Raw genomic sequence first — 24,788 nt, forward strand, 5'->3', positions numbered from 1 at the left:
GCTACAAATTCAAATAATAGATTTATGACATCTGTCTTCAGTTAAGACACTGTTAGTACTTCCTGAGACAGGACAAATACTTTTCAAGTTTTGTTTTGCTGAAGATACTGTTCATTTGTACCATCTCACTGGTCCATTTATTGATGGTCAAAGAAGAACTCACATCTGACAAAATCTTAAAGCTTTCAGAATAGATGAACTAAAGAAACAAAAGATGGATGCAGGTGAACCAAATCAAAGCACACAGGCATGAAATTGCTTCTAAGGGAGTCCTTGGAAAATGTGTGGTCATTAAGGAGGTTTTGGGTTTTTTTTAACTTCACAGGACAGCAGTTGAACAAATAAACAACTTCCCACGTTCTGCTTGGTTCTAGTCACTTGTGGCGCTGAATGGTTTTCCTTTTCCACCACTTGAAAAAACAGCAGCACCTGCAGATGTGACATGAATTACATATGATATAAAAAGAAATCACAAACTGATTTACTGTACTTGTTTCACATGAAGTATGTAGTTCAGGTATAGCCACCACCACAAGGAACACATTAAGCTTTATTGCAGATGACTGATTTACTAGTGAAAGAAGCTTTAGGAGAGATATTCCTGATTACACGTGTCACCTTTTTTTGGAAAAAGTGTTAAATGAAAACAGCTATAATAAAAATAGGAATTAAGTTTAGAGTACTGTGAGAAGGTATCAAAAGCATGGGCACTATAGGCTGACTTAAAAATCTACTTGTAAGAAAAAGGAATGTTCCATTACCTCAGTACTCTTTCACATTCACTGGCAATATGCCAAATAGAAGCTCGAGCTTAAGACTGTGTTACCTGAGCTGTGCACTTAAGACACTACAGCTGTACAAGAAAATAATTTGAGCTTCCTTTGCCAATCAGAACTTGGAAAAACATTCTCTAGGGCTACTCCCCAAAATATTTTAGAAGAAAATTTTCATGAACAATACAATTAATGTTCTGACTTAGTGCTGTGATGATATTACTACAGTGAAAAAAAATCACAGTTTTAAGTATATTGAAGTATGCTGGCATTCTTTCTTCTGCTTTATTGCATACTACATAAAGGAAAATAAAATTGACAAACACTGCGAACTTCACTTAGCCAACAGAGACAATCTGAAAGTAACTGAAGAAACATTACTAAAGAAAAAAGAATTGGAGTGAGTTAGGGATAGATAATACAGAGGAGGACTGCAGAAGTCCAGGAAGTATTTTTGAAAATAAACTAAAGATGAAAAAGTATCTAATGCTCAAAGAAAACTGTTTCATTTTTATGTAATGTTAGCCTTATTTTAGCAACTCCCAGCTTCTGACCACCACCTTTAAAAACAAAGCTTCCACTTAGTAAAGTATTGACTATCTGCAATGAAAAGTGAACATGCAAGCTGTCTCTCTTAAGAGAGCGTGCCCCATGATGTTCTGCCATTTGGTTATTGAATCATCACTCGCAGTGCTGTACACTCAAGGATCTTTCTTCAACTATTAAGTACAACAGAATTGAAAAACAAATGGACTGCATCAATAGCCTGTCAGTAAGTTCTTAAGTTCACCAAGCATTTTATGCCTCTCAAATTCAAAAGGAATTCCACCAATTTAGTTTGGAATATGGGAAATAGGGAAAGCATTTGAAAACCAAGGAGGCTAAGGGTCTAAAAATAAGGTTCTACAGGGGGTGAGAACAACATCCAAAGTAAGGGGAGACAGAAGTTACCTTCTCAAAATATCCAAGGGCACCCTGTCGCTCAGTCACTGAAAAAGTAGCAGTGGGCAGAGGCAGACCAGAGCTGCTCTAAGGGTTACGTAACTTTCAGTAGAAAAAACACATTGGTTATTGATGGAGAGGAAGCCCAAAATTAAAATTCAATAGGGCAAAATACATATATATTTTTACAGCTACCAGAAATATCATACTGTATTTATTAAGTTAGAAGTACTTCTGAAAGAAACATAATCTGTTTTGAAGGCTACTAGCCACCAACTGAAATTGAAACTCCCCCATAACTAACAACCCTCTTTCTTAGCATCTGTCTACAACCACTACCATCCATTACCATTTCAGCTTTGAATTTATGTGCAGATGTATGGAGTCCAGTTTAGTTTAATACTTCTTTCACCCCAGTCTTTTCCCAAGTATTTTATATATGTATATGCAACAAACATTGTACTAAATCACAGCATTTTACAGTGCTCCCTACCTTTCAACATTAATAATCCCACAATCCTGTAAATGAGGAAATCCCACCCTGGACTCCAAAAGTAAATTGCTTTTGTACCTGTTTCAGATTAGGAGGCCTCAAAGAAAGCTTACAGAAAAAATTTATGTCGATTCATAATTTTAATATATATGGAACGGAGATTACCTAAGTAATTGCAGGAAGATGAAAGTGTTTTTCTAGAATATAATTTAAATGTTTGCCACAATCTAGCATTTTAACTCTTCACTGTAAGATTTTGCTAAATTATAGAGCATGTCTCAAGGAACAGTAGATCTCACTTAAATGTTTAGGACTGCTTGGATCCTGTGTGTAATTTAAGGACACTTTAGGTTTTCTTGTTTCCTTCCCAGAAAATTTTAACCCATACTTGCTGCAAATCTCATTCTCATACTGTCCTTTATTCCTTCTCCATAGCCTGTTTAGTCAACCAGAGAAGAAGGGCATCATGCAGTAAGGAATTCAAGAGTTCTATCTTTAACCAACATAAAGCACTGCTTTTTTATTTTCCTGGTCTTTTTGCATAATACTATCTGTATAATACTTTACAAGGAGTATAATTTCTATTAGCAGGCTTTTTTCTTTTCTAATTCTAAGAACTACTCAACTGTATTCTAGTTCAGGGAATAGTACTAAATGATTAAGACTTCTATTTGGTGTGGGAAAATAAATCCCTTATTAATATATATATAATTTATCTAAAGAGAGTTAAAGGAGTGAAAATTCCATAGAGCATTGTAAACTACATGACTGGCTTGGAAACTTACCAAAATGTGTATTTATCGCCTAGAAATGCTAGACCTGTCAAACCTTCCAGGGCTAAATATATATAATTTTAAAATATGTGCATATTTACATGGGAATAAGGCAAGTCAGACTACATTGCCCGATAATAAATTCTAGAAAAGAAACATGACCCTGAAATTATAGATCCAAAGTGCATAGTCTCCTGAAGTGTATAATTTAAAATAGAAATCCAGACATGTTCCTAAGAATACTGTCACTAGAGGGTGACAGTAGCACTTTTATATATATATATAGACACAAAATTACATTGCTTGAAGCCATATTTAAAGCTACAGATAGTGGCATTATTAATGAGTATTAAGCCACAGATTTATCATATTGTTCAATACACATGCCAAATGCATAAGAATGGATAAGCTTTGAAATCTTGTAATGCTAGGAAAGGATTTTTAATGAATGCTTTTTAAAGAAAGCATTTAATGACTGCTAACCTCTTTCATTATAGAGTATAAAATATTTCTATAGCAGGCAGTAAAATACCAGTTCATGAAACCTGATAAACCACTTACCTCTCCTTACAATCTAAAGTGACCTTTGAGATATTACCTAAGGTAGCAATCTCAGTATGATGGTTATGAATGTTTCTTGTCCTGCTTAAAACATTATCATTAACTTTTTTCTGTTAAATACCCTTCCCTCAACCACTTGAGCAGCCCCTTGGCACAACATTTGTTAAAGCAACTTCAGTTCTCATTTGTGTTTAGATAGCTGTGTTTTTATATTTGTCTTCTAGCATGTGGCAGCACATTCCTGTGGGGTTATTAACAGATGTTTAAAGTGGCAAAAAGAACGCAAGATGCAAAAAGGACAGATCACAGAATCTTTTCCTGTTTGCCCTTCTCTGTCCTCCCTTGGCAGAGCCTTTTGGTTATTCAAAGTACACACGCTTCATAGAAGCAACTGTTCTGATGGTCAGCAAAGAATTAAGGAAAGAAAGTCTAATTGCCTAGTGGTAACTGGAAGACCATCTATAGAAGATAAATCTCCCTGCTTTACAACTCCAGCAGGTAACAACTGAAACAGGGCTGAAAGCTACTTTTCTAAAACAAACTAAGAAACACCCCAAAATGCATCACAAAAATGCCAGACAAACAAACAAAAAGCCCCAAAACAAAACCCAGCACCCACTGCTAAGTCATGCTTGCTGCATAGCAACACTTGAAGAGCATGAAGAAGGAGTAAGATTTACAATATATACCGCATGTGGGTACATAAACATTTATCAAACAATGGAAGTGTTGGATGAATGTCTCAAAATACAAGGATGCTTACTGAAAAAAATCCTTATCCTTTCTGATTTACAGCATCACACTGAAATAGTAACAGAAGATCTAATACTGAGCTAAACAATATCTGTGTTCATAGTTAAAATAGGGCACTCTTTCTTCAATCTCTTAAACAAAGCTATAGTCATGCTAAGCTTCTAAAACTACGGAAAAATCTACAACAAAGAATTAAGTGTTTCTAAAAAAATTTGTCTCCTCAAAATATGAGGAAATGTTAGAAGGTATCAGCAAGTTCACATTTTCAGATGGAGAAAACATTACAAGAGAGGCACAAAGTGAGAGTCTTTTGATAAAATAATGTCTCCTTAAAAACAAAAATGTCTATATCACAGACATGAAAGATACTGATACTTGCATTTCCTTACAATCTTCAGCAGTGCAAAACCTGTAAGTGGATGTTCAAATGTCTCATGATTCCTTTTGATATTAAGCTTGTAACTATCATGTTAAAATGTAAAACTACCTGAACCTCAAAGGTATTGTTACTGAGAAAAGATGTATTAACTACACACTGACGTCTGATAGATATGCTAGGGAGGGGTTGTGAGTGCATTTGTGTTGCTTTAATTAATGCCAAAATATTCTACCCCCTCAAATAATGAGGAATTATTTGAATGAGGAAACTGCAGTTTAAATAGACACTACTGGAAAACTAATTTGTGTGCTTCGTATTGAAAAAGAAGATTAATCTAAATGATGGGATATTGATTGAAACTAGATATTTTGTCTGTAACAAAACCAGTAAAGACTAGGCCAAAAAGGCCAAGGATAGCATATTTATCCATCAGTTATTCAAATGAGAGGAAATGAATCTCCTGGGTTTGTCTGGGGTAGAGTTAATTTTCTTCCAAGCAGCTGGTTCAGCGCTGCATTTTGGATTTAGTGTGTATCCCAAGTGAAGGATTTCTCAGTGTCCCGAGCTCTGCCAGTGAGCAGGTGCACAAGAAGCTGGGAGGGAGCATGACCAGGACAGCTGACCCGAACTAGCTCAAGGGATATCCCATACCATAGGATGTTATGCTCAGTACTGCAGGGGGAGCTGGCTGGGAGGTGGGGATCACTGCTCAGACATCAGCCAGCACATGGTTAGTATTTGCTTTGTGCATCACTTGTCTTTTCTTGGTTTTTATTTCTCCCTGTTTTAGTTATATTCCTTTGCATTTCAATTATTATTGTAACATTATATACATTACTATCACATTTTACTATTATTATTGTATTTTATTTTGTGTTAGTTATTAAAACGTTCTTATATCAAGCCACAAGTTTCACCTTTTTTTTCCTATTCTCCTCCCCATCCCACTGGGACAGAGGAAGAGTAAGGGAGCAGCTGCATGGTACTTATTTGCTGGATGGAGTTAAACTGTGACAAAGAACTGCTAAACTTCTAAAGCAGCTGCAGCATCTTGGCTTCTGAGAATTTGCTTACTTTCTGAGGATAACTAAGGGTGGGTGCATGGGTTTAACTGTTGCAAGCACTACTCAAAACTTCAGAACTTTAATCTTTTTCTGTGTGTACATAAACTGGGCTAAGTAGGGTTATCACTGCACTTATGAAATGTAAGGGATAGGGAATTTCTCTATGTGCAGCCTATCATCATCCTTGCTCTTTGGCATCTTTTTTTTTTTAAATATAAGAAAACTGAATTCTTGCTAGAAAAATAATAATACAGTACTCTGCAGAGATGTCAGATGAACTGGTCTTCTCAGTGCTCACAGAAAGCTAGTGAACAAGTGCGGCACAACAGACATGTCTACTTACAATTTTGAACTATACATGCACAAAAAACTTACATAACAAAATCAGAACCTGCAGAAAAATCACTTCAAGAAAAAAAATCATATCTGGGGAAATGTCCTCTTTCTAAAAGTAAGGAAAATGAGCCCTACAAAACCTACTGCTGTTAAGAATTTTTCTGCCACTAATGTAACCTTCATACTTGAGTGTCTCCATTTTACAGTAAACTAGATCCATACCCTTGTAAAATCCTATTCCAAGCACAATTATAAAAGAAAACATTGTTGAAAGGTATACTGCCTTTAGCTATCAACAATATTTTTCTGTACTATTTCGCAAGTCTGACTTACTACTCCTTAGTTGTCCATCCCATGTTAACCTTAATATTTTCCCTTTTCATTACATAGTAACTTTACGGAAATCTGAAGTTATGTTTTTAGTAATTAGTTAGCAGGTTGTCAAGGACTAATACTCTGTTAAATACTGTATTTACAGAGATAATGGGCAAAGTTCAAACATTTGCTAGCATTTATTACTTGTTCGTATAAGTGAGTTACTTCCTAGATGTTAAAACTCTATATGAATGCTACAACATCTGAAAAAAATGTGTTCCCCTCTAAAACAGGATAGCAAATAAGAAAAAATATTCTACTACCCAATAGAAAGGATTAAATAAAGTACACCACGGACTACACAACTTATAAGCAAGCAAGATTTGTAGCAGGCAAAATAGCTCCTGAAGGTGGCTGTTTGTAAAAACAGTTAATTGTTTCACAATATTAAAACACGTTTGTGATTTCCAAATGGACTTGTTATTTTAAAGTTCTTTGAAATTAGTTTTAAAACAGATAAAAAGAACAAAGCCCCTAGGGCTATTTCTGCCTGCCTGCACTTTAAAACTCACCACATGTTCAACACTTTCTGGCAGCTATAAAAAGAGTAAAGGAAAAGAGAGAATCAGAGTAACACACACAGGAAGAATTTTACATCATTCATACATAACTTCTGGTAGTTAGAACACTATCTTAAAATAAATATTTCAGAATTAGTTGAAGTATCAAAAATGCATGCACTTCTCTAGTACAGAGAGATGTGTTATTGAGGGCTCAGCCTAAAAAGCCCAAGCTACAGAAAGTATATTACTTAAATATTTAAACTATAGTTTTGCCCCTCATCAGTGGCTAATCAGTTCAGACGATACTTTTTTAATAAATATACAAGAAAAATTTTGAAGTAGCTGAGCACACACGATTCAAAGAAGATAAAAAGATGGACATACTTAGTTTCATCCACTACTTCTGTTTCTGCAGGAGCTGTGATGGGTGCATCTAAACGGTCTGCAGTTGGGTCATCTGTGTTCAGTTCTCCATTTGTTGAGCTTACTACCTGAAATCACCAGAAATATCTGAAATTATGCTAGTGCCAGACATACATTTGTCAATTCCTAAAGTTACAACACATCTTCAAAAATCAGTGATTTTTGCTAAGTCTGTAATTCTTTTTATTCACATATTGGTGTCTTTTCCAAGTTTTATTCCTGCATTCTAGTGCTCCTGCTATTTTTCTTTCATATGTACTAGTAGAACTGACATTTTCATGACAGACTCAAAGCGACTGGACTAAGCAAAGCAATTCTGATGATCAGGTTTGTAATACAAATTAATCTTTAAATCTGACAGCTTCCCATAACCCAGAATTATCAAATTAAAGCAAACACTTCACTAGATATTTAGCAATTCCAGAAGAAAAGAAGGCAAACCAAGACTTACGCAATTTCTAAAGTAGCAATTCTGAGTATTACAAGACATTAATTTTCTGAAAGATTTTAGGCTGATTTTTTTCTGCAGTAAGCAATCAGGACATTTTGATGAAAGCCTCAAGAAAGGCTTAAAGTAGTTTTTAATGCTAAACACAAAAAAAGATTTAGCAATAAAATATTACAATTGTTTCAGAGTCACACAAGGTACTTCAGGGTAAAATATAAAATTCAAAACTGTCCACCTTATATACACATCCCCTTCCTACTTATTTAAAAGAAGCAAGGAAAAATTTATGTGCTGAAAAATTAATCCTTTACTCTTTCTTTAAAGAATACAAACACAGTATTTTCTGTAACTTTAGATGCACTGTGATGGAAACTGATAATCTACATCATGTTTCATTAGAACAATGCATATAAAATATAGACGGTTTCTTCATAATGAACCGACAAATATCTGGAGTGTACCTCGGATGCAGAAAAGTGATTGTTCTACATTTTAAAAACATCGGGAGCAAGAAAGCCCCCAACGCCAGAAAATACATGCAATAATGACGTAGTTTTAAACTCCTCCTTCAGCTCAAAACTAGTCTGAATGCCTACAGCCTTGTTTTGGATTGACCAGAGATTTACTTTGATATTAGGTGTACCTGTTTGGAAAGAGACTCAACATGCAACATCTCAAGCCAAAAGACAGTGTTTGAAAACGCATTTGCAAATGTGTTTGTAATAGCAGCTCTTCACAACTGCCATCAGCCATGAGATGCACATGCATTCTGAAACTCAAGACTAACACTGGCTTGAAACTGATCACAAAAAATTCCAGAATATTACTAATAGCTTAATTATACTCACTGACTGATTACCCATCCAGTCATAGTCATAATCAAACATATAGCCTTTCCGATCAAGTAAGTCTTTGAAGAGCTTTCTTAAGTAGTCATAGTCCGGCTTTTCAAAAAACTCTAGCCTTCTTACATAACGTAGATATGTAGCCATTTCCTCTGTATAAATAAGAAATGTACATAAATGACATACCTGGTTTAAAGACACTCAAAACCAGTACTTACTACTAGCAACTTCAGGTTTTTATGGTGAAAAGCAGAAGAGTTGTTCACTATGAATTATCGAAAGGAAAATTACTTTATAGTAATAATATTCTTCAAGATATACTGCCGTACTCTAAACATATCCTACCAAATGACCCCACACACACTTATTTTCCCTTTGCATTACCTGTCAAGATCTTCCATTCACCCTTCCAATCCTGACACAGTGTGCCAAAAAAGTGGGGAGAGAAATGCCTCTACTTTTCAATTTTTTTTTCAATTAATTGTACAAAGACAAGCCTAAGGAAAGGTAAAGAAGGGGCTATATAAATATAGGGTGGACTATGTCCTGTTACTGGATACCTGTTACTGGAATGTAACCTTCCTTTCTTTAAGAGGGGATCCACGTGTATATTCTAAAGCGGGCAACTCCTATCATCCTTACAAAAAACCATTCAATGTAAGCTCCGTTGAGCCGTAAGTGTAGTATGACTATGGAAAGCTGCAACAGTGCTGAATGCTTCAAGCATCATGTTATCTGAAGGTGTGGAGCAGAAGCAGCATATATACTGAACAGAAACACTGCAGAGAAGTCCCAAGGTTACCTCAGCTTGTGTAGAATGACTTCTGACCAGTGTCAGTTTAATCTCACTGTTTAAACTATGTTAGCATACAAATGGAGATTCATTTGGGTAGGTGTTACATAGGAATTTGTAAGATTCTCCCATAAGTGGAATCAACCAGGGAGATGTCTGAAAGGGTCTGGGCCTGTAAAGATAAAAGGAAAGGGCTTTCCTAGCCATTAAAGTGTACAGAAGTACAGACTGCACTGGCGCGAGAACCTTCTGGTTAAGACAACAGCTCCAGCTCAAACTTCTTGGCAGTTTAGTAGAGCATATAGAAACCCTGTTCTTGATAACGGGTTTAAGCCATGATAGGCTTTTGAGACAAGAGCTGTAAGGAACAAGTACCCTTATGGACAGAATCCCACCAGAAACCAATGGCTGAAAGGGAGGACCCATGAACATTTGAAGAACAAGCTTCAGCTCCTTTGCAAAACTCAGATGTGTGACTGACAACTCCAGTAACTTCATCAGTGAAAAGAAGGAAGGGCATGTGGAAATATGACAGTCTGAGAACACAGCGGATGATGAGAAGAGATAAAAGTTAACAAGCTTTCACAAGACCAAGTTCTACAAGTCCTTTCGCTCCACCATTATAAGAAAGAACTAAAGTACTGGAAGAAGGAAGGGAGCAACAGCCTAACCATATGGAAATTCTGGTTCATTCAGACTGCATCTGTCCACAACTTCCTGTTAAATAAAAAAAATTAAAAAAAAAAGAAGAGAGAAAAATCAAAGTACACTGCAGTGGTTTAGAATAGAGTACTGCAACAGCTTCTTGGAAACTGATATGGATCAGGTGAAGCACTTAGGATCTGAGTCCTGGGACATGAATTCCAGGTAAAAAGAGCTCTCAAAATCTAACTTGTTGAGGAATCTTTGTAGCTTATGAAAAGAGTAGGAAACCACCCACTGGAAAGCCATTCTGAGAAAAGCAATGACTCCTCACTCTTAAGCCAAAAAGGCTGTTTTCATGGTCCCAATGTACAAGAGAAGGCACCTATGTATGAAAGTCAGAGGATGAATATGAATGAAAGCAGATGCCTTGAGCACTCACTGATCTTATGAAGCATGTATGTCAGAAGCGGCCAACAGTATCATTGCACACTCACCCTGACCCACACGTCACATTCCAGTAAGTCTGGAGAAGTTGACATTTCATGGTCCAAACAAGGTGTTGCAAGAAGCCTGTCTTCTGACAGAGGATGGCTGAGAAGTGCAGAGGCAATGCTAAAACTAAGCTATGCTAAGCTGAAGTCTTTTAGAGATAGTGGAGTAAAGAGGGAGAAGTGAAGGTTTCAGACCAGCTTGATAAAAAAAACCTGTGAGGCAGTGTCATGTTGGTGCTGTCAAGAACGCACCATGGGACAATGGTGCCAAGACAACCCAAATCACTCAGTTCTGACAAAACCAGAGTACTAAGCTAAGGTTTTAGGCATGAGCAGATGGAGCAGTGCTTGCAAGGAACTGCTTAGCACCTAAGGTCCAGAAAAGCAGAAAATACTAGCTGAGGAGATCAGTGTTTGAAGAAGGCAAAGAGAAACACTGACACATTGCTAGGAACATCTTTAACCTTACTTTCCCAATGTAAAACAAAAACCAAAGCACACAAGGCTTGTCTTCAGAGGCATGAAGACTTATCACATATTTGAAGCTGAAACTCTGGAGTTTAAATCCTTGCTTTTGTTCTATACAAGGCTTGAAACAGCAAGTAGTGCTGCATGCTCAGAGAAAGTACAATTCCACAGAAGAGGGGATGAAAAAGATGTGTCTCCTGTGACAAAGACCAAAGAATCTTTCAACAGTACTACAGAGTTGTCTTCCCTTATGAAACACCAATCAGCTAGCTCAGTCTGCAGGCTGACTGAAAAGAATTGAAATTATAGTGGATGTGCTTCTCATTCTATTCTATGTGTTAAGTGGCAAGGACAGGAGAAGGTAGAAAATCCTCGGATCGCTGACATGCAAAAACTTCCACATACAAGAACACATTGATTATGAAAATATACATATGTACTATCAAACAAATTTATCTTTTGTGTCCTCCAAGGTCAAATATCTTCCCCATATTCCATTTTCAGATCCAAACCTGTCAATAAGCATGCACTTGATTGAATTTGTTGGAAACAGTCCACTAGATATATGGAGCTACTCATGCATATTTCCAGGAACTGAACCACATACACCATAAATTTGATATTTACAGAATTCTAGCAACCACATAAAAATTGACATGCAATGTATTACTGGATGAAAATTTATATTCCAGAACAGGTTTTTTTTCCTACCATATTTAAACTTCTGTCAATTAACCAAACCTATGTCCATTTGCTCTAAGTTGTTTTACAAAAGTCAATTTAATTTTATTTTTTAAGACACAGAAAAAAGTGAAATGAAAAATGTAAGAAAAATTGACAATGGACTAGTTTTTATGATAGGAATGGAAGGAACTTACAAAGGCCATCTAGCACCCCACCCTATCCCATAGCATATTGGTTACAACTTTGTCTGTCCAGTTTGTCACTCCAGTGAAAGAAGCTCCATAGTCTCCCTGGCAATGGCAGCCCCTTCATGCTTTTCACTATATTTGAAACACAGGAGTCCAACTCTGAACGTTTTTGGATTACATCCATTACTGTGTCCTATCTGCTGTGGATGTAGCAAGTTGATTTCTATGATAGTTGCAGCAGCCAAAAGGCACAGAAGAACCTTTCCTCACAGTCTTAACTAAAGAAATCTTCATCTTTGGTGATAGGTCTAGCAAATAAGGCATAAAAGCACTCCCACTTCTTCATGAGATACCCTTAAAATAGGCCAAAATTGAACATTGCCAAAACTGAACATACCGCTTCAGCTGAGACTTTACAGAATCAAGTAGAGTGGAAATGACAATTCATGCATCTTTCAGGTTATATCCTGTTTATATAAACCAACTTAGCATAGGGGTTTGTTTGTTTGTTTTAAAAATATAGCAGCATGACATTGTTCACATGCATTTACTTTGTGAATGACTGACTTCGAGTCATTACCAAGGAACATGTCCATAACCAAAAATTCTTAATCTGGATTTGACCTATCTTCATCTATTACCTTGACTATGATTTACTGAACTGTATCTTGTGTTTTTCAGACTGTATTTGTAATCTGCCAGATCCTTTCATTCTAACCCCACTGACTAGACTATATTGCAAACTTATCATTTGCAAGTTTAGTAAACATTCTCAATTATACTCACAAGGCACTCACAAATACTGAACAGATAGATCCAGCACAGATATCTGTGGAATACCATTTCCTCATTCAAATTTGGCAACAACGTCCTTAACTACTTCAAATTGTTTTACTTTCCCATAGTAGAATTCTCTTGATTATGCTTCTAAGATTACTTGTGAGGACACTTAAAAAGAGCACCAAAAGCAAAAGTACTAAGATTTTACGATATAAATTACCCGTCCTTAAAGCTTGCTGTGGACAGGATTTCCTTTCATAAGAGGAAATTAAATCAGTTTATCATAAACTATTCTCTGAAAATCCATTTTGCCTATCGATGATACTGCAATTACATTTCAAGGTGTTTATTTTGGCAAAATTGTGTCCATGTCATGGGTGTCCTCTGATCCAAGCCGATTAATCCAACTTTTAAAAAATGTCATATTTGCTGCTCTCCAATTTTCCAATACCTCACTGATTCTCCATGCACTTAAGGAAAACAAAAAGCGACACCTGAGACTACCTGCTAGTTATTTTAAATCTTATTTCACACTCTTTCTAATGCAGCTTGTTTTAAAAAGGGATATGGTATCAGATTTGAGCTCAAAAGGCATGCAAAATTTTATGTATGAAGATATGAGTGTAGACTAATTGATCATCGCAAGAACATGTATCATAAGGGGTTTTTTAAATATTTCCTTTAGAAAATACTGTCTTTCAAGAAAACGAGCATTAGTTTAGTGCTTGCAGGGTATTTCTTGTATCTATTACCATAGTATACATACAATATGCGTATTTAGAAGCATTATTTTATTTATCTTTAAAACCAGATATTAAACAATTATCTATGCCAGTTTCATTTTCTAAATGAACACAGCATTTTTATCAACGGTAGACATTACCTGGGAAATTTTCACACAATGCCTCTACAGGGGTTGCTTGCTTCGTGTCTCCAATTTTCTGGTAACGTTCTTTTAGTGTATCAGCCTATGATACAAGGACAAAACAAACTTCTGAAGTTATACAACTTGCAGACAAACTCTTCAAAAATATCACGAGAAGAAAAGCTGATAATAGGATAGAGGAAGATATCAAAACCCACTACCTTTAAACCTTGCCATGGAAGGCTTCCTCTGAGAAAATACACAAACATATGACCTAAAGCTTCCAAATCATCTCTTCTACTTTGCTCTGAAACAAAATTAAAATAATATTAGAACAGTCAATCTACAGAATTTAACATCCTATATAATGGTTAGCTTCCAAAATACGTAAAAATAATTGGGAGATATAAAGTACTTGAAATCAAACAGAGCATGTTGGGGGTTTCTTATGCATTATAGACTCCATTACGAACATAGCTAAACCGAAACTAAAAAGCAGATGCAGACTGCAGATATATCCATCTCAACAGTACTTTAAACAAATTATCTGACTTTGGTCCTTCACATATGTAACTGCATTTTAATGCCAACATTTTTTTATCCATTATTTGTGAACTTGAAACCATTGTAAGAAAACTTTAATTGAACTCATCTTTCCTCTGTAAAATCATGGAAAAGATGGCATATTTCTCAGGGACATCATATGGAATGTCTGAGTAAGCCAAAGCTGGACTTTGAAGTCTTATTATTTGATCAGAAAGCAGCATGGAGAGGCACGTATAGACAGCCTGCTCTCAAGTTTAATTAACTTGAAAACTAAGTTACAGAAGACTACGTCTGGCATGGCTACAGTTTTTTAATCAGTATTGGAGTAGTGGCAGCCCTTCAAAAAGTTCACAAAAGGTTAAAGAAAAAGGAAAGTTACAAACCAAATGCAATGCACTCAAAGTTCAAAGTTTTCACAGAGTCACAGCATCATCTGGTTGGAAGAGACCTTTAAGATCGAGTCCAGCCACACACCCTGAACTGCCATGGTCTCTAAACCATGTCCTTCAGCATCACATCTACACGTCTTTTAAACACTTCCAGGGATGGGGACTCCATCACTTCCCTGGGCATACTGCACCAATACTTCACAACTCTCTCTGTAAAGAAATTTTTTCCTATTATCCAACTTAGCTAAATCTCCCCTGCTGCATCTTGAGGCTGTTTCCTCTAGTCCTGTCTGTTGTTACACAGGAGAAGAGACCACCTTGCTACAACCTCCTTTCAGATAGTTGCAGAGTGTTAAAGTCTCCCCTCAGCCTCCTTTTCTCCAGGCTAAACAAGCCCAGTTCCCTCAGCCACCCCTCACAAGACTTGTGCTCTACACCCTTCATCAGTTTTGATGCCCTCCTCTGAACACATCCAGCACCTCAATGTCCTTCTTGAAGTGAGGGACCCAAAACCAGACACAGCATTCAAGGTGTGGCCTCACCAGTGCCAAGTAGAGGGGAACAATCCCTTCCCTCCTCCTGCTGGCCATACTATTGCTGGTACAATCCAGGGTGCCATTGGCCTTCTTGGCTGCCTGGGCACACTGCTGGCTCATAGTCAGTAGGCTGTCAAAGTACATTCCATATAATTTTAAAAATAAAATCCATTACTCTTAGGAAAACTGAATATAATAGACAATAGTAAAATCTTTACATGATTATTAGAAAACAGATTTTTCATTTTCACGCAGTTTCATTCTGTACTGCTGTTGAAACAACTGTTAAACAGTGTATTATGTTTTGCCGTAACATTGCCACAAATACACTCATCTGAAAAACAATTCTTGATTGTCGTATCAAACGAACAATTTATGTCTTACTCGGGTTTTCGTCGCCATCTTTTCATTTGAACACTGATTAAACACATACTAGCAAATGAGTAAAAAAAATACCACAAAAATGTATAGTGTTTTAGAGTATGGTCTACATCTAGCCCCTTACTTCATCACACATTTGCCAGCCATATGGCACTCTTTCACAGTCATTTCTCCTTCACTCATTTCCATGTTTCCAATTCCCTGGCCAACATTATTCTTGTTTGTGACCATTCCTCCACTATTGTCCACTGTTCCCACTTTTATCAGTGTGTGCTCTCCAGACAATCTAGTCTTACTTCAACCTCTCTGCCAACCTTGCAACATCCCATATGCGATCCTTACGCAACCACATAGGTTAAGAAGAGATCAAGAATAAGCCGCAGACTTTTACGCCTGACAGATTTCCTTGCAATGAAGGAAACATTGACTCCTGTTGCCTGCAGAAATCCTGTGCGCTTTATGAAGGTGGTCATGGAGATAATGAGCACTTCATAAGCTCAACTTCATGAGCTGCTCATGACAACCTCTTATGCAATGCAGTGTGTTTTGTGTAAGACAGATCTTTGGTAAGATGGTGGCAAAGCATACAAAAACATTACAAGTGTGCAACAGATGGCTCATGTATGGACAACACTAAGGTAGGGCCCACAAAAATGTGCTGGAAAGCTCTGTTTGGTCTTTGCTAATGGATAATAATTCCTCTCTTTTGCATTAACATCTACAGGTTATGCTGATGAAAAATTAACCTCTTCTCCTTCAAAAAAACCCAAACAAGACACCTTATTGAGGCAATTGCTCCTTCACTCAGAATCCTTTCTATGAAAGAAGAAACTGTCAATCTTTACACCGAAATGATTTCTAATTAAGAGGAATTTTTTTTTTTTTTTTTTTTTTTTTTTTTTTTTTAATGAGCTGTGCACCACTGGAGACATGTCATTAGGATAGTTCTGTGGGAACTACTTCTAGGATACACAACTTGAATTCACAATGCCCTCAATCTGCTATGGGAAAGGATTGTTTGTTTGTTTTAATTTTGAGGGAAAGGGATTGTTATTTAAAATCCATTCGAGTTCTTCACTGATCATGTTAGAGTAATTAAAAAACAGTAGTCAAATATCCTTTTATATGTATGGAATTCTTCAAGATAAGCTTGAGGAACAGGAAACCCAAAGACTGTTACTGTTAGAAGTACTTCTGAAAACGAGAAAAAAGCTAGCAGTGGGCTAGCTGGAACACAAAAGGATTTCATGTATCAGCTGGAGGAAGGGCTGCTGATGTACACTGATCCTAGTGCATCACAATTTAATGAGACTGAGAGGATCTGTTGACTAAAGGATAATACAATAATCAGATGACAAACACACAATAAATCTTTAGGGCACACAGCCTCCTCTCTCTCAAAACATGTCACCTGAAGCTAGCTAAATTAGTAAGAAACCCGTACCTCATTTTTAGTTCACCAGTTACAGATAAATTAATCATATTGGTTCAAATAGGTTGATTTTAGTGAGAATCAGAACCTCATTGGGCAGTCTATCTCCAGAAATTATTTTTTATTTTTAGCATACACGGTAAAGTAACTGTAACACAGGTCAAACAACAGACATTCACTTTTCAGCAAGAATCCATTGTACACATGGCATTCCCCTCCAAAGAAAGTTTCACTGCTTACTATAGGAATGCTGAAACATCAGAAATATGTTTCTATCTGGATCTGTTAGCTGGAGTCAACACAGCATTAGCTAACTAGGATGATTAAACGGTTTGATACACAGACTCATTACTCTAATCACAAAGCAGATAGAAAGAGACAATCTACAAATCCTGAACTGCCAGTTTACAGTTTAGCAAAAAATAAATCTGAAGGTTATCACCCAGAGTTTGTAGTAAAAATTATACGATTGGGTGCAATCATGTATAATCTGAGAGTAATAACAACATCCCTTCCTGAACAAAATCTTGGATGCTGAAGCTGATTGTGGTTCGTAAAAATGAAGTTGTATGCTAATTTTAGCATAAGCATACATTGTTTGCCATACTGTTAAGAATACCGTAAACTTTACAGAAAAAATCCTATTTTCCCTTTCCTTAAGGGAGCAAAGATGTCTAGCTCAGTTTGTATTAGAAGCACTGTTTCATATAATAATGGATTTATAAGGTTAGTTTACACGGAAAAAGCTATTTCTCTAAGGCAGCAACAATCCTGTCCCTGAGGTCCAGTGACAGTTCAGTAGGTATGAGAAAGAGAATAGTAAACTTCTTCTGGGAGTCCTAGGTCTGGAAAAGGACATCATCCTGCACCACTGGCTCAGTGACAAGTGAAAGCTGTTAGGAGTCCTGGAGAACCATCAGGACAAAACACAGCCTTTAAATGCAAAAAACAGTTTTTCTTTGAGTTCCTGGAAATACTCCAGGATTTAGGCTAATACAATTTTAGGTCCAAACATTTATTTTTCTTATAATGCATCATAGAAAATGCATTAAAATTGATCCAATATTGATCCAACTGTTTTTTGCTGGTTTAGATTAGAGAGAGGTCTAATCCCTAGAAAACTGATTTTCCATCTAGAACATATGCAGCTCTGACAAAAAAGTAGATTTACTGTAAAGGTAAGGGTGGAGTTCTCTTGGTTTTGTTGGAAAATAAGTACTGTTTAAGGAAATTGACTTCATTTGGCCTTTCAATTAGCATTAAAGAGCAGAATTGTTTCATTCGCAAGAGTCTCAGGCATTCACTGTAAGATAACTAACCTCTGCCTCTTCAGTAATTAAGCATTACGAAGAAAAGACCAACAGAACCAGACAACAGCATTGTTTTTCTGAATTCAGGGAAATCCCAAAACAATTACCAGTTCAGATTTCCAGCAAATAAAATTTTTAAGACTTTTACAGGTTTTACAGATTTTTGTCTTACATTCCAAATCAGAATCTACATTCTCCGGTATCTCTCTCGCTCTTCCTGAAAATGAAGGGGATTGTAAAGGAAGCACAGAGAAATTTTAATCCCCAAGAGAAATTACCTTATAGAAGCTGGGACACCAGCTATGTGCTGATAAGGGCTGTGGACTTTTTGTACGTCCTTCAAATAGCTCTCTCAGTAACGCCACATTATTTTTCACACAGACAAAAGAAAGACTTCAGGGCCTTGGATGACTGGTCAAGGCATCAGTTGCACAAGTTGTGTTCTCCTCTGTATCTCCAGTTGAAGTGAATAATGCAGGAAGAAACAGGAAGACCCAGCAAATGAATACCTGGCTCCAAGCTTGATGTCTAACCAGCAGGGCCTCAGGGGTTTTGGTCATGGGTCAGTTTACATGACACCAGGCCTGCTGGTGGTAAATGGGGTACACCTGTCTCAAAGAGGGAAAAGGATCTTTGTGCAGGAGTTGGGAGAGCTCACAGACAGAGCTTTAAACTAGATACAAAGCAGGAAAGGATGAAACCAGGCTCACTGGAGATAAGCCTGGGAGCAGCACATCAATGTTTGTGGGACAGTGTGATACTGAGGTCCTTAGGTCTGCCATAGCAGTGGAGGTAGGGGATGGAGTGTCACGCAATAGCACTGAAATCATAGATGTGCCTGGTAAGTCAGTTAAGACTTAGGTCTTCTCTTTCCAAAAAGGCGGCAAAATCAACAGCACAAGTGCATTTACACCGAAGTGCAACAAACAGGAGAAGCTGGAAGCCATTGTACAGCAGGAAAACTATAGTGTAGTTGCCATCACGGAAACATGGTGGGATGATTCACACAACTGGAGAGCTGCAATCGATGGCTACAAACTCAGGAAGGAGGGACAGTGGACCCGTACGTAACAAAGTAGTTTGATTGTCTGGAGCATAATGGCAGTGACAATAGGGTTGAGTGTTTATGCCCAAGAATCAGGGGGAAGGCCAACAAGGCAGAGATCGTGGTGGGAGTCTGTAATAAACCACCCAACCAAGACAATGAAGTAGATGAAGTATTCTATTAGCAGCTGGGATAAGTCTCACAATCTCTAGCCCTCGTTCTTATGGGGGACTTCAACTTACCAGATGTCTGCTAGAAATACAATACAGCAGAGGGGAAACAGTCCAGGACATTACTGGATTGTGTGGAAGAGAAATCCCTGACACAGCTGATGAGGGAGCCAGCTAGGGAGGGCTCCCTCCTAAACCTGTTCTTCACAACCAGAGAAGGTCTTGTGGGTGATGTGAAGGTTGGAGGCTGCCTTGGACATAGTGACCACTAAATGGTAGAGTTTTTAATAATTCTTGGGGAAGTAAGGAGGGGTGTCAGCACCTTACTGCTATCCGGAAAATGTGAATGGTTTCTCTTTTGCCATACTAATACCTTTGAACTATAAGTATTCTGCAACATTTTTTATGACTAATTCAAAAAGCAACTTAAATAGTGATTGCCATGTGAGGATAAGCAACTGGTTTAGAGAAATTCAAAAGCGTCAAGCATGTTTTCAATAGAAAACCTCTATAAACTGGAATAAAGACCTTTTGAGTGCTCGCACACCTTTCCCCAGCTGCATTGGTTCATTAAATATCAACAACTTGTCTTGCTCTATACATCCTGTCATTTCTTTAGCTTATCACATTTAAAATGCTAGCATTGCCTTTAACTCTGACAAAGCCTCATTAAAGAGCACAAGTATTAAATATTATAAAAATCAAGAAATCTGCAACAAATATAAGCTACTTTTATTCCCCTACATGGTGCATTTCAAAGGGATCGAATAACTGGCCAGGAAGCATTGAAAACCTATGTTGTTGCAATCTATTCATTTTGATAACTTTAATAAGCATATCTACATCCAGCCACATTACTTCACCTTGGTATACTTCTAATATAAGATGCATCTTTTTGCGTCACAGCATCTTTATCTTTCTTTTATGGATATCTAACAAAAATAACATAATTATTTGATGAGACATGATCACGATCATTACAGACCCAGAGAACCTTATTCCCAAAACCAGTATTTCCATACAGGCAAACTATAATTTTTCACAGTACACAAAACCTGCAGTTCTTAATGACTACGGACAGGAAAAGCACAACTTGAAAACAAGATGATTTCAGACAAATGACAGGTGTTTAATTCTTGTTTCTGCACTTAAAAAGCACACATACCTTTTCCTAAATGTGTATTTATACTCATGTATCTAGCTGTTCCTGTAAGGCTCTTGTGTTCTCGATATGGTATGTGCTTCTTTGTTTCTGGATCTATGTACTCCTTTGCCAGTCCAAAATCTATAATATGAATAATTTGCTGGGTTTTGTTTCCAGGTCGTCCTATTAAGAAGTTCTCAGGTTTTACATCTCTGTATATCAAGTTCTTTGAATGGACATATTCCATATGAGAAATCTTTAATAAAATAAAAAACCGACAGTTTAGTTTAGTTTAAGCTTCAGGTTGCCACATTAAATTGTGGTAGTGGCTAAATATCTTACACTGACTTTATATTTAGAGGAAGTCATCCCACTTAGCACCTTAAAACCAAATGGCTATTGCTTTTAACCAAGTATCTCCCAGGTAAAAGTCAATGAAAATTGTACACCTCTCCCAAGCAGATAAACCACATGATATATTGGAAACTTTCACACTGGACATTAGACAAGAGTCAGTACATAACAGAAGTTATTTTCTTTAAGAACAGCTGGCACCAAGCATGTTTTGTGCCTATTAAAACTATAACCAAAAATTATGTCATCAAGGAATGAGCAGCAAAGTTCCATGTACATCTATTACATATTAAAGGTATGAACAAGAGAAGCACTGGAATTTCACCACTATGTATATAACCTCCATTCTAGATCGATCACTTTCTATCAAAATTAACATATTCAGAAAGGAACAACAAATAAAGATGATCTTTGGATTTGTGATGATTTCAGCATTTTGAGGTTCAGTATCATTAATATTTCATAAGGATTTCTTTGTCCATTGTATCAAGGTAAACGTGCAAACTTTATTTGCCTTCCTCTCTCTTTCCACTTCCACCCACTCTCAGGTGGAAACCAAATCAGGAAATCTTCCAAAAAATACAAAAATTCTTCATTTAATGATGTTGTGCTATTGTAGCATTGTAGTATTTCTGGAAGGGTCTGGGGAATTTTATGTTTGCTTGCTTTCTTTCTTTCCAAGAATGCCCAGGAGAAATATTTATGCTATTTAGGAGTCCCATCACACAACTGCTTTCCTGGATTAAAATCATCAGTATTTCATGAAGTTGTTCTTTTTAACTGAGTACATGAATCTATTCATTATTTCAGGTTGTGTTTATGAGAACACAGAAGACACAATGAAACTATACTTTTACAATGATTTTTGAAAAACTAGAACAAAGTAAATGAAAGCGACCTAAAACAGTCTTGCTGCTAAAACTGTATCACAGACTCTTTAGAAGCCACCATCACCAATTTAAAACAAAGGAAGTGCAAATCTCCTAAGTGAAATAAGCACTTAATTCATTGGAGTAACTTAGTTATTCTAATGAACAGTCAAATTAACATCTATTCTACTTACCAACTGTATGGCTATCATCAGAACGGTTTTAAGAGAAAATGTCCCACCACACAACTCAAGTAAATCATCCAGACTAGGTCCAAGTAGTTCTAGCACCATAGCATTATATTTGCCACATGGGCCAAAATAGTATACCTGAGGTATTCCATCTGTAAAATGAAGATACAAAGTAATTATAAGGGGTTAAATAAGGTTAATCGACATAGCAATAAAATTTTCTACGCAATTTCAAGGTAATCTGATATTAAAAACACAATAAAAGCAACAACAAACCCTCATAAAATCTACAGGTAAAAGATACAACAGGAGTAGTGAAAGTACATTAAATAGTTTATGCATATGACATGTTTGACTTGTGAAAGATTTGAAGCTTTTTATAAAAAATAAGATGGCAAAAGGCAAATTTAGAATTAAGCTACATTTGTTTCCACATCTTGCATGAAGTCAAAAATGTGAACTGTCACTCTGACACCTTATTTCTAACATTTTTTCTGACGTAGAACAGGTGTTGTATTTTCCAATAAAAAACATATCTTAAGCATATCTTAATTTGGTGTATATAAAAACTACAGAAATACAGTTTTTATAATTTGGTGCATATAAAACTATAAAAACCTAAGGCTGTAGTATTGTATTAAAGAATTGATCTTTGTTGAATTTTCCATGGGAGCATTCCAGAAACCCTGGCAGGAACACATACTTACAGTAAACGTTTCCTCAGACAGCTGGTGGTACCGAGACCATAAATGTCTTGAGAACTAGGGCTAAAAGTCACACGCTTTGCCAAGAGAAGATTCCCTCACTATCCAGTCTGTTACCAGAACAAGGTAACTGAAGTGCTCAGCTTAGACCAGCAAAACTACATGTTACCTGAAAAAATTACTTCCAATCTTTTCAGTTAAGTGTGTTTAACAAATCAGTTGAAAGTATCTAAACCTTCAGCAGAGATATAACCAACTTTAAGTTAGCAGTGCACATAAGATCACCCACGTCATTAGAAAGAGCTTCCTTAAAGAGTCTTTGACAAAATAAATGATGGCTTTTTGATGCCTGCATAAAAAGACCAGAAATGTTAATATTCACAAGCATTGCATTCACAATTATGCCATGTTCTATCTTCATATTTATATACACTCACACAATCTGTAAAATGAACAGCACACATATTCCAAAAAATGAATATGAAAATATTCTTCACGTCTGGACTTTACAGCTTTATATAAACACCTGCCTTAAGAAGCCAGGCAATCCAGAAGCTTGAAAATATCAATATTTAAAGCCTTATGATGCAATTTTGCTTTTGCGGTTTTTTAAATACGCATTGTGTGACTACAAAGTTAAAAATAACTTGATATCATTCCCTCTACTCATCTTGCACTTCCTCATAGGCACAGAATCTCTTCCTTATTTGGCAGAATAAATTTTGTTCACTTAAAGAAGCTTGATATTCTGAATAGTTTCTGCTCTTCAGTGTGTATCTTCTGTGTCTCACTTACTCTGAATATTCTATACTCTGAAAAAGTATTTCTCTTTCATGTGAGTTTTCTATCACGTCCATTGTTGCAATACTGGACCACAGAGAATTACAAAATTATTTTCAGAATACTCTAATGAAACACTGGATTTTGCCTTCCTTCTCTGTAGATGAAATGCAAGTTTAAAAATAAACACATCCCTAACTCTTGGTGTTTATTAGGGTACATCAAGTCTCCAGTTTTTCATACCTTACTACAGTGCTAATTACACTCAGGGCATAGATTTGTAATTGTGTCCCGTACAGCTTTGGGTAAAAAAAAAAAAAAACAACAAACTTATTGCTTTAGCAAAACTAAAAGCAAATTAATGCAGCATTTCAAAGAGCATTTTCACTAACCTTTTTTCGTACAAGTGAGAAAAATGAAAACATAACCCCTAAAAATCCAGTTTAGCTGTTCAATTTTCTGAAGACTAGAGCTTCCGTTTATCTTTAAATATGTATAATCATACCCATATCTATACTAACACACTTAACACGCATAATTATACCCATTCCAGAAAGACTTCACGAGAGTAGCTTATTGCTACTAATGAAGAGATGCATTGCACACTACATCAGAATACGGTACAAGATAGTGTTTCTAATTTTAAAAAGATCATCCCTAACTATCAGATACGGAATCAGAAAAGACATTTGTACATATAAGGGAATATCATAACTCTTGAATTCAAGTCTTCTGCCTCCGCTTTTGGGTATGGTAGAATTACACATGGAAATACGGATGTATCTGCAGCAGCAAATTAAATTATCTTACAGACGTATAGAAACATAAGACAAAAGAAAAAAAACAACCACAACTGAAAAACCCAAACCACCTGAGTTCATAGCACTGCAAATTCGGAAGAAAAAGCACAACTGGTAATGGCCTGAGACATCCTTGTATTTGCATGTTTGAAGACATTACCTTAAAAACATTCTCAGAAGAAGTCAGCCTCCTCTATTACCACTGCATCTGCTGTGAATCTTTATAACATTTTAACATATTAAGCACATTTCAAAAATACAGAAGCCAGAAGACTTCTGGGTTTTGTCTAGATTTATAGAACTCATTTGCACGACTACAGGCTAGAAAGGGATTAGTGACATTGTCAGATTTGTAAACAGAGTCATCAATTTTAGAAGTGTGTTTACAGAAGATGTCAAAAACACCCTTTAACATTTTATTCTGCCACATCATAGCAAGAAAGCACCACAGCAACTCCTGTTAAGTGTATATCCAGGGCAGGGAGCTCGATTTTCCATTGTGGTCAGTTTAATTTTATACAACATGGCCAGAATAGTACTTATTCTACCTACAAC

General features: G+C 36.5%; 1 protein-coding gene across 1 annotated transcript; it reads right to left on the reverse strand.

The window, feature by feature from the left end:
* Positions 1-374: 374 nt before the first annotated feature.
* Positions 375-22,099, reverse strand: CSNK1G3 (casein kinase 1, gamma 3). Its single transcript, XM_010131432.1, has 8 exons — positions 21,953-22,099; positions 20,557-20,791; positions 13,804-13,889; positions 13,601-13,685; positions 8,672-8,820; positions 7,337-7,443; positions 6,962-6,985; positions 375-429 (listed from the first exon to the last, which is right to left on the reverse strand). Exons 1-8 carry the CDS (start codon positions 22,049-22,051, stop codon positions 375-377), a joined length of 840 nt encoding a protein of 279 aa, XP_010129734.1. The 5' UTR covers positions 22,052-22,099.
* Positions 22,100-24,788: the final 2,689 nt, after the last annotated feature.

This window comes from Buceros rhinoceros, unplaced genomic scaffold, assembly GCF_000710305.1.
Source record: "Buceros rhinoceros silvestris isolate BGI_N320 unplaced genomic scaffold, ASM71030v1 scaffold1980, whole genome shotgun sequence".
NCBI classification, from domain to species: Eukaryota; Metazoa; Chordata; class Aves; order Bucerotiformes; family Bucerotidae; genus Buceros; species Buceros rhinoceros.

Bases quoted from the DNA above. Each gene is read 5' to 3' on its own strand.
- CSNK1G3 (XM_010131432.1), bottom strand. From the start codon at position 22,051: ATGGTGCTAGAACTACTTGGACCTAGTCTGGATGATTTACTTGAGTTG. The intron at 13,686-13,803 runs GTAGTGGGTTTT...CTTGTATCATAG, and splicing joins TTCCATGGCAAGGTTTAAAG to GCTGATACACTAAAAGAACG. The intron at 8,821-13,600 runs GTAATGTCTACC...TTATTTATACAG, and splicing joins ATTGTGTGAAAATTTCCCAG to AGGAAATGGCTACATATCTA.